Source organism: Rhipicephalus microplus, chromosome 1 (assembly GCF_043290135.1).
Source record: "Rhipicephalus microplus isolate Deutch F79 chromosome 1, USDA_Rmic, whole genome shotgun sequence".
In the NCBI taxonomy this organism is placed as follows: domain Eukaryota; kingdom Metazoa; phylum Arthropoda; class Arachnida; order Ixodida; family Ixodidae; genus Rhipicephalus; species Rhipicephalus microplus.
The window spans coordinates 233423976-233438369 of NC_134700.1; the positions used below are offsets into that span (position 1 = coordinate 233423976).

The following is a 14394-nucleotide window of genomic DNA, read 5'->3' on the forward strand; positions in this document are numbered from 1 at the left end:
ACTGCATCGAGGAGGATGTCAAGCTTTGGCTGCAGGACAAACTTGGTGAAGTACAGCTAAACAAGGCAGCAGAGTTAGCTGAGGAGTATTATACTCGCCGAAAGTTGCATAGCAGGGCAGTGTGCATTGAAAAGGATGAAAGGAAAGAGGGCTTTTCAAAGAAACCTGATCAACGAACACCCGCTCGGCACCGTAATTTCAAGAAGGACCCATCTCCAACGAAGGACACTGTAGGGGAAGGGCAAACGGAAGCGGAGAAATCGAGTGCGGTTCCTAAACAACGCACTGATACCACACGGGAATTTGAATCACGGAAGCCGCTAATCTGCTACAACTGCAAAAAGGAAGGGCACACCGCGATAAACTGTGAGCAAATGTTTGCTTTCGCAACAATCCGAGAATCGGAAAAGAACATGCGCTTGTTAGAGTCGTATCTTTAAGAAATTGGTGTGAATGGGAAAACGGGTCGAGCACTGCGAGACTCGGCGGCAACCATGGACGTTGTCCATCCTGCATTGGTGTCTCCAGATTACTTTACAGGAGAATGTGCGTGGATCAGGCAAGTCGCCGAGGAGCAGAGTGCTTGCTTACCAATCGCTACGGTTGTCATTGAAGGCCCGTTCGGTAAGCTTCACACCGAAGCGACTGTGTCTGCCGCGCTTCCCGATCGTTTTCCTTATCTTTTCTCTAACAACTCAGAGCAGCTTTTCTCTAACAACTCAGACGCGTAGCTAGGTATATGTTGTAATATACTTTGTCTGGTGTTCTGTCGGGTGACCGAGGGTACTTGCTTGTGTCATGTGTTGTCTGTTGTCGAACCGTTCTTGACAAGTTGCAGAACCATCGACAAAGTGCTCAGACCAAAAATCGTCAGAAGAGACGAGCGAAGCTGGCCGACAAGTTGTGGCAACAAGCCAGTGGAGCTAAGATCCGACCTCAAGAATGGGATGTGTTCCCGGAACGGAGTCTGGAGCTGCATTCTCCCCATGGCCCTGGAGGCGAACCTGGAGGGACCTGGCGAACGAGCGCGCCTGACATCCGAGCCACGTGAAAGCAGCTCGTCTTTCTGGCGCATTGTCTGGCGGCGGGGGTGCTGTTATGCCTGCGAGTCCACACCGAACGTCCATCCCTCTGAAAAAAGCAATCTGTGTCAAGGCCAGCACGCGAGCCCGCCTGACGCGAACAACTCAATGGCGTCATTACGCGGCGGTGCCGTTCTGTCACGCAACGCTCAGCGAGCCCCCTCAGCCCACGAGCCCGTCGAAGCAATCGGCGCTTTCCTGTCTGGCGAGTCTTACGCAATGCGTGGTGACATCACTCGTCCTTGGCTGCAACCACGCGCAGCGGCTCCGGATTTGATGAGAATGACGTGGCCCAGCGGCGCTTCTGGTTGGACATTTGGTTACTCAAAGAATCCACCCGGTGCCTATAAAAAAAGCCCTGCAGCGCGGCGCGAGCAGTAGACATATGTGTCAGTCTGTAAGCCGTCGGCCCCCCAGTGCCGAATTTGTAACGCCTCTATTTCTATGCTGTACATAAACCTTGCTTTAACTCACTGTCGTCTCCTCCGCTCGTCTTATCAGCTCTGCGCAGAAGCAGTCGCGAGCTGAGAAACCTACGCTACCAAACGGCTGGTGACCGTGTCTGCGGCGATCGGAGCAGTGGCGCGTTCGGGACCGTGTTGGCGTCGCCATCTTTCGTAACAGCGTATAGCGCTGGGTATACTCTATGCAGTAGGGTGCCGTGTGTATAGGTGTTAGCTTGAAGTCTCCGAAATGCTGTGGCCTCTTTAGTCAGCTTGGGGAGAGGTGGCCGGTACACCCTGCGAGCTAGACGATAGTGTTGTAGGATGGCGTTGTATGTTGGTGGTACGGTCTCCACTTCTGCAGCGCTGGCTAACTGCAGGTCAAGCGAGGCGCTGAGGAAGGCCCGGTTGTTATGACCGCGGGCCGTGGCATGAGCCGCTTCACTTCCCTCGAGCCCCTCGTGCCCCGGCGCCCATACCACGCAGGTGTAAGGAAGCGGAGTTTGGCTCTTTCTCAGAATTTTGAGAGCTTCGGCGGAGATTCGGCCTCGCGTGTATACTGGCAAGGGTGATCACTGCTTCCTCGGCAGACTCGGAGCTCCGCACCCGGAGGGTGGCGGATGCCAGCTCTTGTCCTTTCGTGTCGAACACACTTAAAGCATAAGTATTTTTACCCGGGTATTTTGCCGCATCTACAAAGCGAGCGTCTAGATCGTGCTGGTGTCTTCTGCGGATAGTGTCGACTCGAGTGATTTGTCTTTCCCGATGGTACTTGGGATGCATGTTACACAGTACTTGGGCGATGCTGAATTATTCTCGCATGTATGGCGGCATTTTCTCTTTGCGGTCTGTCTCGCAGATGTAGCTCTCGCTGTAGCCCAAGCGCTCAAGGACCGATCTGCCCGTCGGCGTGAGCTTTAGTCTCTCGACTTGGCTGGTCCATTGGACTTCTGCCAGCTCTTGCCAGGTGTTGTAAACACCCATTCTTAGGAGTCTGGTGGTCGACGCCATTGTAGGTAGCCCTATGGCAAGCTTGGTAGCTTTACGGATGAGCACATTCAGCTTGTCGACTTCAGATGTCTCGAGAGCGAGGTACGGGCTTTCATAGGTGATTTGGCTGGTTATAAAAGCCTGCACAACTCTCAGGGTATCGTTTTCCTTCAGGCCACTGCGTCTGTTCGCGACTCTCCTTACAAGGTGCATGAGCTGGAAGACTGTGCGTTGAAGTCTATGAAGCGTGGCGGCCCCTGATACGTCGTGGTGCAGGTGCAAGCCGAGCACGCAAAGCGAGGTGACCTTCAGTATTTGGACCCCGCGAAGGATGATGCATGCGTCGGGCGCTTCGCAGGTTGGAGGTCTTCCCCGCGTGCAGGCCTTGAGTACCAGTAATTCCAATTTTTCTGGTGCACAATGGAGGCCGCAGCTTTCGAGGTAGTTTTCTATGACATTGACCGCCTTCTGAAGGAAGCTTTCTTGCTCTCCAGTGCTCTTGCCTCGAGTCCAAAGAGTAATGTCGTCTGTGTAGATGGCATGACATAGGCCCTGTATTTTTTCGATAAGCTGGGGGAGCTTAAGGAGTGCCACGTTGAAAAGAAGTGGTGACACAACAGAGCCTTGAGGTGTACCCCTGTTTGGCAGCTCAAATTTTTCGCTCCGTATGTTGTATATTCCCACCGTGGCCGTACGACCGGTAAGGAAGCTTCAAACATAGCCGTGAATCTTGGAACCGCAGCCGGTATCTTCGAGATTTTGTAGTATTGCTTTATGCCTAACATTGTTGAAGGCGCTTTTCACATCAATGGCAAGAAGGGACAACTTGCTATTCTTGCTCAAGTGATCAACTAGATCTTCATTGAGGGGTAAGAGGATGTCCTGCGTGGAAAGCAGCTGGCGGAAGCCGAACATTGTGTCTGGGAAGTATGCGTTCTCCTCAAGGTGCGACGTGAGCCGGTCATAGATCATATGCTCAAACAGCTTGCCGACGCACGAAGTCAGATAAATGGGTCTAAGATTGTCAACAGCTATGGACTTGTTGGGCTTAGGTATCATGATAACCTCCGAATGCTGCCACTCGGCTGGAAGCTCTCCTTTATCCCAGCAGTCATTGTAGTACTGTAGGAGAGCAGTCATAGCCTGATTGGGTAGCTGTCGGAGATGCTTGTTAACTATCCTGTCTTTCTCCTGGACTCGTGTTTCTTGTAGGCTTAGAAAAGCTGCTTGAAACTCTGCTGGTGTGAAGGGCCTGTCAGGGTCGGAGTTGGGCATGCCTTCGTATTCTTTGTGTGATGGTGGCATTGCCACTGATTGGACTGGACCACACAGCTTGTTGCATAGTTCGTGGAGTAGGTCTTCTTCCGAGCCGTCGTAATTGTATGTAAGCTGACGTACTCGTTGCCACTGCTGCGTCTTGGTAGGGCGGTCACCGAGGAGAGTCCGCAGCAGGCGCCACGTCTTCTTGGTGCTGAGCGTACCTTGCAGCTTATCGCAGAAGTCGCGCCAGTTGTGTCTCACTAGGTGTTCGGCAAACTGTTGCGCCTCTTCTGTCAATAAAAAAAATTCTTTTCCTGAGTTTCCTGTTCAATTTTTGCCTCTTCCATCTCTTCAGTAAGGCTCGTCTGGCCTCCCAGAGGTGGAGTAAGTGGGAATCTACTACCGGATTGTCTTCGTTAAGCTGCGTTACTTTGGTGCACCGTTTGGCGGTATCTAGAATCTTGGTGAGCCAGGCGTCCATGTCCGCTATTGCGTTGTCACCATCGAGCTCGTTTCTGAAGGCGTTCCAATCTGTCAGTCTTGCTGTGCCTGTTTTTGTAGGTCATTGGTCATATTTAATTTCGAGTTGAATGATGTGGTGATCACTGCCAGGCGTCTCGGGGAGACAGGTCCATCCCACCTTCTTGACATCTCGTGTAAAGGTGAGGTCGGGCGTGGTATCTCTCAAGACGCTGTTTCCCACTTTCATGGGCTGGAACGGATCATTCAACAATGTGAGGCCGTGCTGCTGAGCAGAGTCGTAGACTCTCGCGCCTTTCTTGGTGGTGATGGCATAGCCCCAAGCAGTGTGGGGAGCATTGAAGTCTCCTACGACCACTAACCGGTGTGATACCGAGTCAAAACAAAGTCGCAATAATCAAGTTGGAGGGGTTATTTCTGTAAAAATGTCAAATTAATTTTCACTGTCGCAATGTGCGAATGATGCATGGCGATTTCTTTTGGATACTTCCACAAGATTTAGTAGGGGACACGTGTTTTCTGTGAAAAAATAATAGTATCTTACCTGATACTTTGTAGTAAGATGTCAGCCTTCAGTTGTCTATTTCTTTTCCTGATACTACCTTGCAGGTTTGCAAAAGTTGAAATCAATGTATCGGACCCCATTGTGCCCTTCCGAGAGACCATTGTGGAGCCACCAAAAGTGGACATGGTAAATGAGGTTATAGAAGACAAGAATCCCGTACAAAGGGCACCAAAGGAAGTAAGGCTCTCTTACTTTCTTATTCTCTGCGTTGCTTGTATTTTCTTGTTTTCGTTAATGTGTTCGTATATTTAGCCATAAAGTGTCTTCTTACTCTGTTATGTTAAATTTCATTGCGTATGCTGCTAACTCGACCTAAAAATTTTCTAGTTCAATTTTCAATTTTTCGAAAGTGTATACAGACAAATATTGATTTCTTTATAAAGTATGCACTGCTTTTGGTTGTTTTATTTTTTAATTTATATATCATATTCATCACGTATGACTGATAAGGAATTGCTAGATTGTAATGTTTGTAGAAACTGTAACATTGGTGAAACAAAGATGCAACTGCACAGCAACCATGCTCGCCAAGTCTTATCGAAGAACGCTCATTTTTGTCTTTCAGGAGGAAGATGACAACGTTGCGGATGATGGGACTGTAACAATTTTCACTCCGAACCGGCAAGTCACAATCAAACTACGAGCACAACCACTGCCAGAGGAAGTCACAGAGCTGCTCGAGAAGCACACGTCACTTATTCGAGACTACGACCAGGCACTGTCGTCTCGAAGTCGGAAGCTGCCAGAATCTCTCTCCAAGAACATTGGGGAACTTCGGAAGGTCTTGGCCAAAGCGTTTGCAGAGAGCGGTTGGCCGGAAGAGACAATGGATCAAATTTGGTCTGTTGGCCCCCGTAGGTGTGGGCCCAACGTGCTCCTTAATCGGATTCCTAGGTTTAAGAAGACCCCAGTGTTTCAAGAAGGTCTGCACTGTGCCAACTCAGCTAGGCTAGAGGAGGGTGATGTGGACATTGCAGGTGTGGAATCTTTTGAGCACAATGATATCGACAAACATAGTGATTCTCTCTTGGGCTTGGAGCTGCACGAGCAGTCCAAGAAGATAAATGAAGATGGTGGTGGTGGTGAGAAAAAAGACAAGAGTCGTAGCTTTAAGTGTGCTGCAAGGGGTTCAACAAGTGGGGTTAAGACATTAACTGACTACGACCACAGTTTCGTGAGTGGCTTTCAATTGGCGACACTGACGGGACCCTTGTGCCAGGAGCCAATGATGGGTGTGGCTTTTGTGGTGGATCAGTGGGACCTAGACATGTCGGTGGAAGATCCAGGCACTTACGGACCGCTTTCTGGCCAGATCATCTCAACCGTCAAGGAGGGCTGCCGACGTGCTTTTCAAGCCCAGCCGCAGCGGCTCCTGTGTGCTATGTACAGCTGCACCATCCAGGCCACATCGGACGCTCTTCGTGAGTGTCTATTCAAATTTTTTTTCCCGGTCACATTCTTAGTGTTAAACTTTTGCATGACATTACGTCAAGCTAGATGCAGTGCTTTAGTAACACGAGACCAAAAGGCTCTTGTGCCTTGCATGTTGGAGGTTGTTGTCATAAGAACTAATAGTATGCATTTCTGCAGAAACCCTAAAGTTCTGGTTTTAACCGATCGTCATGTCTTCAAGAGTGATTGAGGAAAACATTCTAAGGTACTTTAAGAGCTTGAAATCTTATTGCTATAGACTGCTTATACCACAACATTCTGTACTGTAGTTGAATTAGGGTGTTTCAGATGTGAATTATGACTTATTTATTAAGAGTTGTCAACTAAAATGTGCTAGGTGACCTGACCATAAATACCCGCTAGGTGTCTATAGTAGAATTATGAAGCAGGGATTTCGGAGATAGAAACTAAATCGCAACTAGGTGCTGGCTAAACGAATCAAAATTTACCAATGGTATTGCATGCTAACGCATTTTTAGAAATGGGGACATCGTTGAGAAAACTAAATGTGTGCAAAATATATGCAAGCAACAAATTTTTTGCTTCATTACATAAAGAACAGTAAACATGATGAATGACTGAACGAAACAAAAGTTATGGTTACGACAGTTTGAATGGAATTTAAAGCAATCAAGCTGCTCCTCATCAAACATTAAATGGAACCTGAAGTGACCAGAGAAATAATGTTCCATTTAATGGGAGTTCTGTTTACTGAGAGATGAACAAAGGTGCAGAATACAAGTACGAAACCAATCATACCAGAGGCAGTTGTTCAGTCTAAACACACATCCGTTTACTGAGAATGTGCTGTATTGAATCTCCACCACTTTTTCTGAAACAACTTCCCGCAAGGTTCGCTCATTACAAACCGTCAACTTGGGTGGTAAGATCTCTCGAGTAGTGATTCTACGTACAATACTTGAGGTGATTGCGAGCACAATAACAACCAAAATTTCTACAGAAAGTCATGCATGCACTCATCTTTTTTTAAAAGATCTGTGCTTTGAGTGAAAATGAAACGCAAACAAGCAAATGCCCTGTGACAGCTGCTGCTGGGAGCATGACCGACTATGGTCCAAGTGGAACATGCAAATAATGTCTCTTAAAGTGCTCTGCAGAGGAAAAAAAGCAAAGGGAAGAAGATAAGTAGACGGTGTTTGTCGCTTGAACTCCGGAACATTGGAGGATGTAGCAGGGGTACGCGAGCATGCTGCACCTTACTGAAGCTAATGAGGGTAGTGTCATTTTATATAACGACTTTTTCCTTATGGTAGCATGGCAATCTGATAATTCAATTTCTTCTAGCTTTTCCAAATTTAAAAAAAATTAATATTTCTGTAAAGGGCTTTTCAGGCATTGCCTTTCGACTTTCAGTTTGCAGTCTAAATTTGCAACAGGGCATGGAGAGGAACTCTAACTTAGCCTGCATTATAGTTCAGAGACAATGGAGGAACACTTTATTGAGCATTTAGTGCATAAATCAAGCTGTACATCATTCACACAAATTGGCTTCTCTCGATCAAAGGATTACAAGTAGATACCTCCAAGTAACGGTTTACCGGGGAAAAAATGCTAATTATAGAGATGAGTAGTGGCATTTGTCACATTCCACACTGCTTCAACCCTTTCAATGCCAATCTCAAGATAACTATGGCAACCATACACGCACAAACCCTCGTTTAGCTCTTGAAATACTCGTTTAGCTCTTGGAATCACTCCCTGGCACATATTAGAAAGCTCTTGCACAAAAAAATAATGTAGGTGTGTACCAAGGTATTTGGGGAGTACATACATATAAACAAATGCGACTTGTAATTAAGTTCTTTACAACAGATAAAGCACACGTTTCTACAAGCGCGTCGGCTTGCGTTGTTACCAGCGTCTCAGCAGCGCAGCCATGGCAAGTCAGCCTGCCTTGTCTGTGTGCAGTTTGACAAAGAGCTTTCGATGAATTCAGGCAGTGATAAAGATGGGTAATTGTGGCTTTTCGCTGATAATTAATATCTAATTGTTTTGTTAATTAGATCATTGCTTGTAACTTGCTTGTAATTAGGGCTTATGTGTCCCGAAAAGCATCCTACAACATTGCTAAGACAAATTTTTTATGTGATATTACAAAAATAAAAAAGCATGGTGGCCGGGAGTGCAGAGCAGTTCCAAAAAAGAGAAACACCCTGTGGTGAAATGGTCAAGAACACATACCACAGTGCCAAATTGAACAATATCAGCACTCCTATTGAGTGGATTAAAATGCTCACTGTGGTTATATGGGGAATAAATTATTTGAAACCATTCAGGATTCAGCCTGATACATAAAATCCACATTAGTCTACTGTATGGTTATCATCCACTTAACCACAACAATTGCTGACCAATAGATTGCAAATCATAACTCATGCTGAGTGAAGAACATACAGTGACAAAAAGCTGGAATGTGTCAGAATAAATCTTAAAAATTTTCTAATTAAATTTTGTTTTGCTACATTTATTTTGGACTAGGAGATGAGTTCAGTGATGGTGACTCATAGATCTGATATATCAGTTTGTCACAGTTGTAGCAACTGTGGTGAGATTGCAAGGGAAGGGTGTCATCGTTTGCAGCCACTGTTTGCTTCCGAAGTTGTTTTTGTCTAAGTTCTTCATCTATAGTAAACAGCTCTTGGTGGGCTGTTTGGTAGTGCACCTCGGGTCATGTCTGAAAATGATAATGTAAACTGATGAAAGTTGCAGTTATTTCACACAGTACTGAGGTACTGCTGATAAAGCTAAATTAAATGCAAGCTAATATTTTGCATTCTGCACGACAGTCATCTTAGTCGCAACTCCTTTCAAAATAAACTGACTTTTAAAAAAATATTCGTTTCATTTCCTTGGTACTGTTTTTCTATTCTGCTAACCTTAACAAGATATTCAACTGAAGTAACACCTTTAAGATCTAGTCGTAGTTACATGCACATCACTAAGGGCATCATAAGAGGTAGTGTGTTGGCAGATTTAATTGCAGAAGTTCATACCATGCACTACTTTGATATGTTGTGTGGGTAGCAAAAGCCTCAAGTACCTAAGAACTTTGAATTGGGTGGCATTGGTCTTCGTATGATAACTTACCTCCCTGAAGGATCACTTTTAAAATTCAATTGAACAAACCCACGCTTAAGCTTCAAAAAATTATCTTTACTTCTGTATTTCAAACGCACATGCTTTCGTTGCTGAACTGTACAATGAAGCATCCTCAGGATGCAAGGTGTATTGTTTTTCTTATGCGTTATAAGTGATCTGTCAGTAAGAGTAACTCGCGCTTCAGTCTGTGGCTGCAGTAAGAGATGCAGACTGGAGCAACAACAAACCGTTCTTGTGAATACCAAAGCAGGTACATTTAGACATCGGAGTGAGGCGTTAGCAGCTTTCAACAAGTTTCTAACTGTGATTGACAGGTGACATATGCCTGTAGTTTTCCGCAGCTCTTTATAGCAGTTCAAACGGGCGCACTTTACGTAAACCTCATGTTTGTTTTAAACGCCAACATATTAATTTTTCTGCGTTCCCAATGAATGGACTTGGCGTGGTTCCTTTTTAGCGGCGATGATATTTGGGTGTTGAAAAACGCTCCAAAGATTGGGTCGGTGGTAACCTTTAAATATAGCGTCTGGTTTCTTGACACCGCGAGCTCACGTCGAGTAAACAACACAACGTTTACAGTACTCCAAAAAGGTAGAGAGATAAAAAAAGAGAGGGAACTGGAAGATTTTCATTTTGCAAAACCTCGCGTCCCTCTTTCTGCCCACCGTTAAGGTGGCTTTGCTGCATGCGAAGTATATGTGCGGCGAAGCCAGCTTGTCGTTGAGGTAGTATGGTAGTGTGCGCTATTGTTGTACCTCCTAAATGTTTTCAACGCTTTATTTATTTATATTTTTTGCTGAAGAAGCGAACTTATTGTGCTCGTTGATTTTCTTTGAGGTTGTTTTCAATGGAATTCATAACAATTAGTGCGAAGCTGTGCAGCTAAACAAAGTGAACGACCTTCATGAGCGACGAATGCAACTTAGATGGCCGTTACCGAGCTGTAGAACGTGACACCTAAATCGCAATGCACTTCCAGGTCGCGGATGATCCCCGTATTTCGTTTCAACGCACGATGTTAGGGGTGAAATGAGAAACCTCCCGTTTTTTTTTTTTTAATTGGGCGAATTGCCAATGAACAGCGTCCGCCGCTGCCGTAAACGTCACTGGCGTGTCTCTGAATGGGGAGGTCTGAGTAGTTGTGTTGCTTGTCTCATCTGGGCACAGTCGAAGTCGCGCGCTGCTGCTGCTGTCTCCCCGTCGTCGCCTTGGTGATACCGCCGTCGACGGTTGCGTTAGAACGGTGGGTGGTTCTGGTCTACATATACACATCAGAGCTTGTAGTAGAGGCCGGATTTCTTTATCATCTCGAGGATCTTTGGCCATGGGGCTTCCGGGTAGTCACCTGCGGGAGAGGGAACGTTGTGATTGCCGGAGAATGCGACGGCCTGCTGCCGCGTCTTTTATATGCATACAAAAGCGGGCTGATTGCTCCCGGTGTACTGCCACGTGCGCCTCGTTACGATGATATGCACTGTCCGCGTCTTCTAGAAAATATATAAAGAGCGTAATCCTATACAATGTATTTCAAGCAGAGTTAACATTCAAGAAATACGACTGTACTCCCGGACAACTTTCCCTGGCAATGAAGGGAAAAGCTGCGGGGGCGGAGCAACTGCACTTGTACCCCTCCGCGGAGTAGTCCGGTTTGGTTAGTGTTTCTAATGACGGACGCGTTCGAATAATAAACACCGCGTACAATCTGTTACGCCCGCTTGGACAGCCATTTGAGAGTGAAATTCGTCGCAAGCTCATTCTGCGAGTCGTCGGAATAGCTGGAGGGTGACGAGCGCTCACCTGAAAACGAAGACGCCATTTTGACTGTGAGGTGCACGTACAACGTGCGACGTTTTCGCGCGTGACATTGCATAAAGTAAAACGAATATGAACATATTCTTGGAGCGTGCTGCGTCTCTTTTTAAACAGCATACTGTAGAAAATGAAGTAATGTTGTTTTTTTATTATTTCGACGCAAAAAAGACGGGCGCAATCGTGGAACTATATTTTGCAGCGGTGGCACACCCCCACTTTGGCACCGTAGTCTTCCCTTTATTGTGAAGAAAAGTTGTCCGCAGGTGTAGTGTTCTGGTTTGTAGTAGGCGGATTTAGTGTGTGTGTGTGTGTGCGTGTGTGTGTGAAATATATATATATATGTATATATATTTCCGGGTCAGACGGGACAGGGGTCAATATCCTTCTCTCCCCATCTCGACCTAAGGAAACAGCCGTACTTTAAATTAAGTCTATTCGTTCATTGATTTTTATTTGTGGCACTTTTCTTCAATATTAGTGAAAGGTGGCTGCAAAGCCATCCGGCACTTGTCTGATTAAGTACAAAAGTAGCAAGAAGTTCTGCCTTCTTATTGCGACTTCCGACAGGCGCAGCAGTCTTTTCGGGAGCTTTATGTAGTTATTAGAGAAGACTGCATAATTTGTGGTTTAGCGATTCCTGCGGAAACTCGCATTTGGCGCGCTCATTGTTACTCGGGCGTCAAAGGTTGTGTCATCAACAGTAAAAAAGCGCAGAGCAACGATTTCCCACGAGGTCTCGGAACATCGCCAACCGACCATTCGCGTTCGACTGTTCAGAAGTTCGGTCAGAAGGTCTATATGCTTGCTCACGCCCACCAATGACTGCCCGGTATGTATAAGGGAAGATTCCATACGTACCCTTCTGGAAGTTCCTGCTGTCCCTAGGCGGCAGCGAGGCCGGCCCCTGAGCGCACAGCATGCCGTACACGCGGATGCCTGGTATGTTGGCGTACGGCGGCGTGGTGTGGCGCACGGGCCCCAGCAGGCGCGAGCCCGTGGGGCATCGGCACACGAGCAGGTAGTGGGCGCGGCCCGTGCGGGTGCTCTGCAGCGCCAGCAGCTGCCAGTCGCGGGGTTCCTGGCAGCGCCGTACCGACAGCACGGGCTCGCACACCTGCGCACGTGGTCGTACTTCGTGAGGAATTTCGAGACTTCGCCCGAGGGTCCTGTGTGCAGGGCACCTGTAAGCTCGATGCATCGAAAGGGTGTGTTTTCTTCAATAGCGGAGACCTTCTAGTCGCAAGAGTCCCACAGGTATGCCAATATTAGGCTCTCTAATGGCACGTTCGGCTGGTCATTGTATAAGTAGGTAGGTAGGTAATCAACTTTATTGGTTCACGAAGGAATCTGTGTAAATACAAGTTGACAAGAACTTAAGCATTGCACTACGACATCCCGGCCGCGGTGGTCTAGTGGCTAAAGGTACTCGGCTGCTGACCCGCATGTCGCGGGATTGAATCCCGGCTGCGGCGGCCGCATTTTCGGTGGAGGCGAAAATGCTGTAATCCCGTGTGCTCAGATTTTGGTGCACGCGAGAGAACCCTATAGGCGGTCGAAATTTCCGGAGTCCTCCACTACGGCGTCTCTCATAATCATCGTGGTGATTTTGGGACGTTAAACTCCACAAATCAAATCACTAGGACATAAAGCAGGCGTTTGCAGTGATTGTCTGTCTTTTACTTGCATACAACTCACGCTTGCCTTAAACCTTGGTGCATGGATGCGAGAGTGTTATGAAACGATCATTTGAACCTGCCAACGAAACACTATACGGACACTTTGGAACGTATTAACGCAATAAAGTTCTCCTGGCAGAAAAAGTGATGGTTGGAGAGCATTAAATGAAGAAAATATGCGCAATATTCTCATTGCTTGTTAAGATGAGCCTTAAGTATCAGAGAAAGGTATTTTTTAGTACTATAGGTCCCTTTATCTACACTGTATAGCTTCAGTGGTCCTGACCGAGAATGCACGTACTATGTACGTCGCAGGCGCGCCATTATTTTATTTATTATTATTTATTTATAAATACTGCAATCCCTGATAGGGATTTTAGCAGGTGGGTTACAGTGCATAAAAAGGATACATGGTTTACAACAACTGTACAATTCAACACAGATGAAATGGCTCTTCTTCTCGGGTACAAAAAGTTGTTACAAATAATACACACAAAAAAACAACAACAGAGGATTGGTATACAATGCTAATTAAGGTGGGACTCAAACAAACATATTAGATAATATGTATACGTGGAGGCGCCTATACACGCGCGTAAATGAGGGGCAGCATGCACCGTATATATACAGTATACCTTGATGAGGTTGAAGGTGCCCTGCCTGTCGTTGGAGACGAGCTTGATGGTGTGCTCGTCGAGCTCGGCCGAGTCCGAGCAGGGCTCGGCGAAGGCGGCCGGGCAGGCGCACAGCGGCTGGGTCCGGTTCACGCGCACGTACAGGGCCGAGCACACCTGTTGCGCCGCGCACTCCGGCAGGGCGGCCACACCGCGTCGTTGCCAGGGTCGGTGACGATGGTCCACCTGCACGAATTTCGCCGATTCTTTCGGGCGAACTCGGCAGTACGAGTCGCGCGGCAAGCTATCTTTTCGCCCGATTTTCTTTGTTCACGTTTACATTACAATTACTACTAATGTCATTCCCTATACTACTCTTGGTATCATGGTCGGTTAGTTCTCATTAATATTGTTTATAACAAAGAAATGTGAGCCCTTAAATTTCCATTTCCTTCCTTCGTCACAATGGCGTTATTTATTACCGCGTGGTGACAACGGTAATATACTGTCCCTTTGTGGTCAGCACGTCGCTTTTTAAGCCTGTAAAACCTGTGCTAACCGCTATAATCACCTTAACATGTTTTCGTTCGCATTGAGCAACTCGCGCAGTTAAAATGTTTTCGGGTCTTGGTTCATTGTAGAAGGGACAGTAATACCGCAGTGTAAACGTTAAGCTATTTCTGCCACTGCTAAAACGCCGCACGTTGAGTGACGGTTTGAGCTATCTCGAAAATTTTCGTCTCATCGATCGTTGCAAGAGACGTGGTCCTCCCTCTTGCTTTTTACTTTATACGGCGCACCGGAACTTCGTCGAGAGACAGTTTTGTGCTGATATATACTGAATTGTAACCTCGCCGCGCAATATTTGTCAAATCGGATAAATAAGCAGTTCATTGTACC

At 46.7% G+C, this 14394-nt stretch overlaps 2 protein-coding genes across 6 annotated transcripts in view; one reads left to right on the forward strand and one right to left on the reverse strand.

Annotated features, from left to right (window-relative positions):
* LOC119166429 (elongation factor-like GTPase 1) overlaps window positions 1-14394 on the forward strand; it is a 409196-nt gene that overhangs the window by 263656 nt on the left and 131146 nt on the right. For 2 of the 4 annotated variants that reach the window (XM_075891603.1, XM_075891605.1), the window contains exons 17-18: window positions 4865-4997; window positions 5386-6241. The exons of the other annotated variants lie outside the window; for them this stretch is intronic. In XM_075891603.1, the coding sequence (XP_075747718.1) occupies window positions 4865-4997; window positions 5386-6241 (989 nt within the window). The remainder of the gene's footprint in view (window positions 1-4864; window positions 4998-5385; window positions 6242-14394) is intronic. 4 annotated transcript variants of the gene reach the window in all.
* LOC142812062 (uncharacterized) overlaps window positions 7707-14394 on the reverse strand; it is a 63228-nt gene continuing 56540 nt past the window's right edge. For both annotated transcript variants that reach the window (XM_075891612.1, XM_075891611.1), the window contains exons 2-4: window positions 13516-13740; window positions 12063-12318; window positions 7707-10737 (exon numbers count right to left, since the gene is read on the reverse strand). In XM_075891612.1, the coding sequence (XP_075747727.1) occupies window positions 10664-10737; window positions 12063-12318; window positions 13516-13740 (555 nt within the window). In that variant the 3' untranslated portion in view covers window positions 7707-10663. The remainder of the gene's footprint in view (window positions 10738-12062; window positions 12319-13515; window positions 13741-14394) is intronic.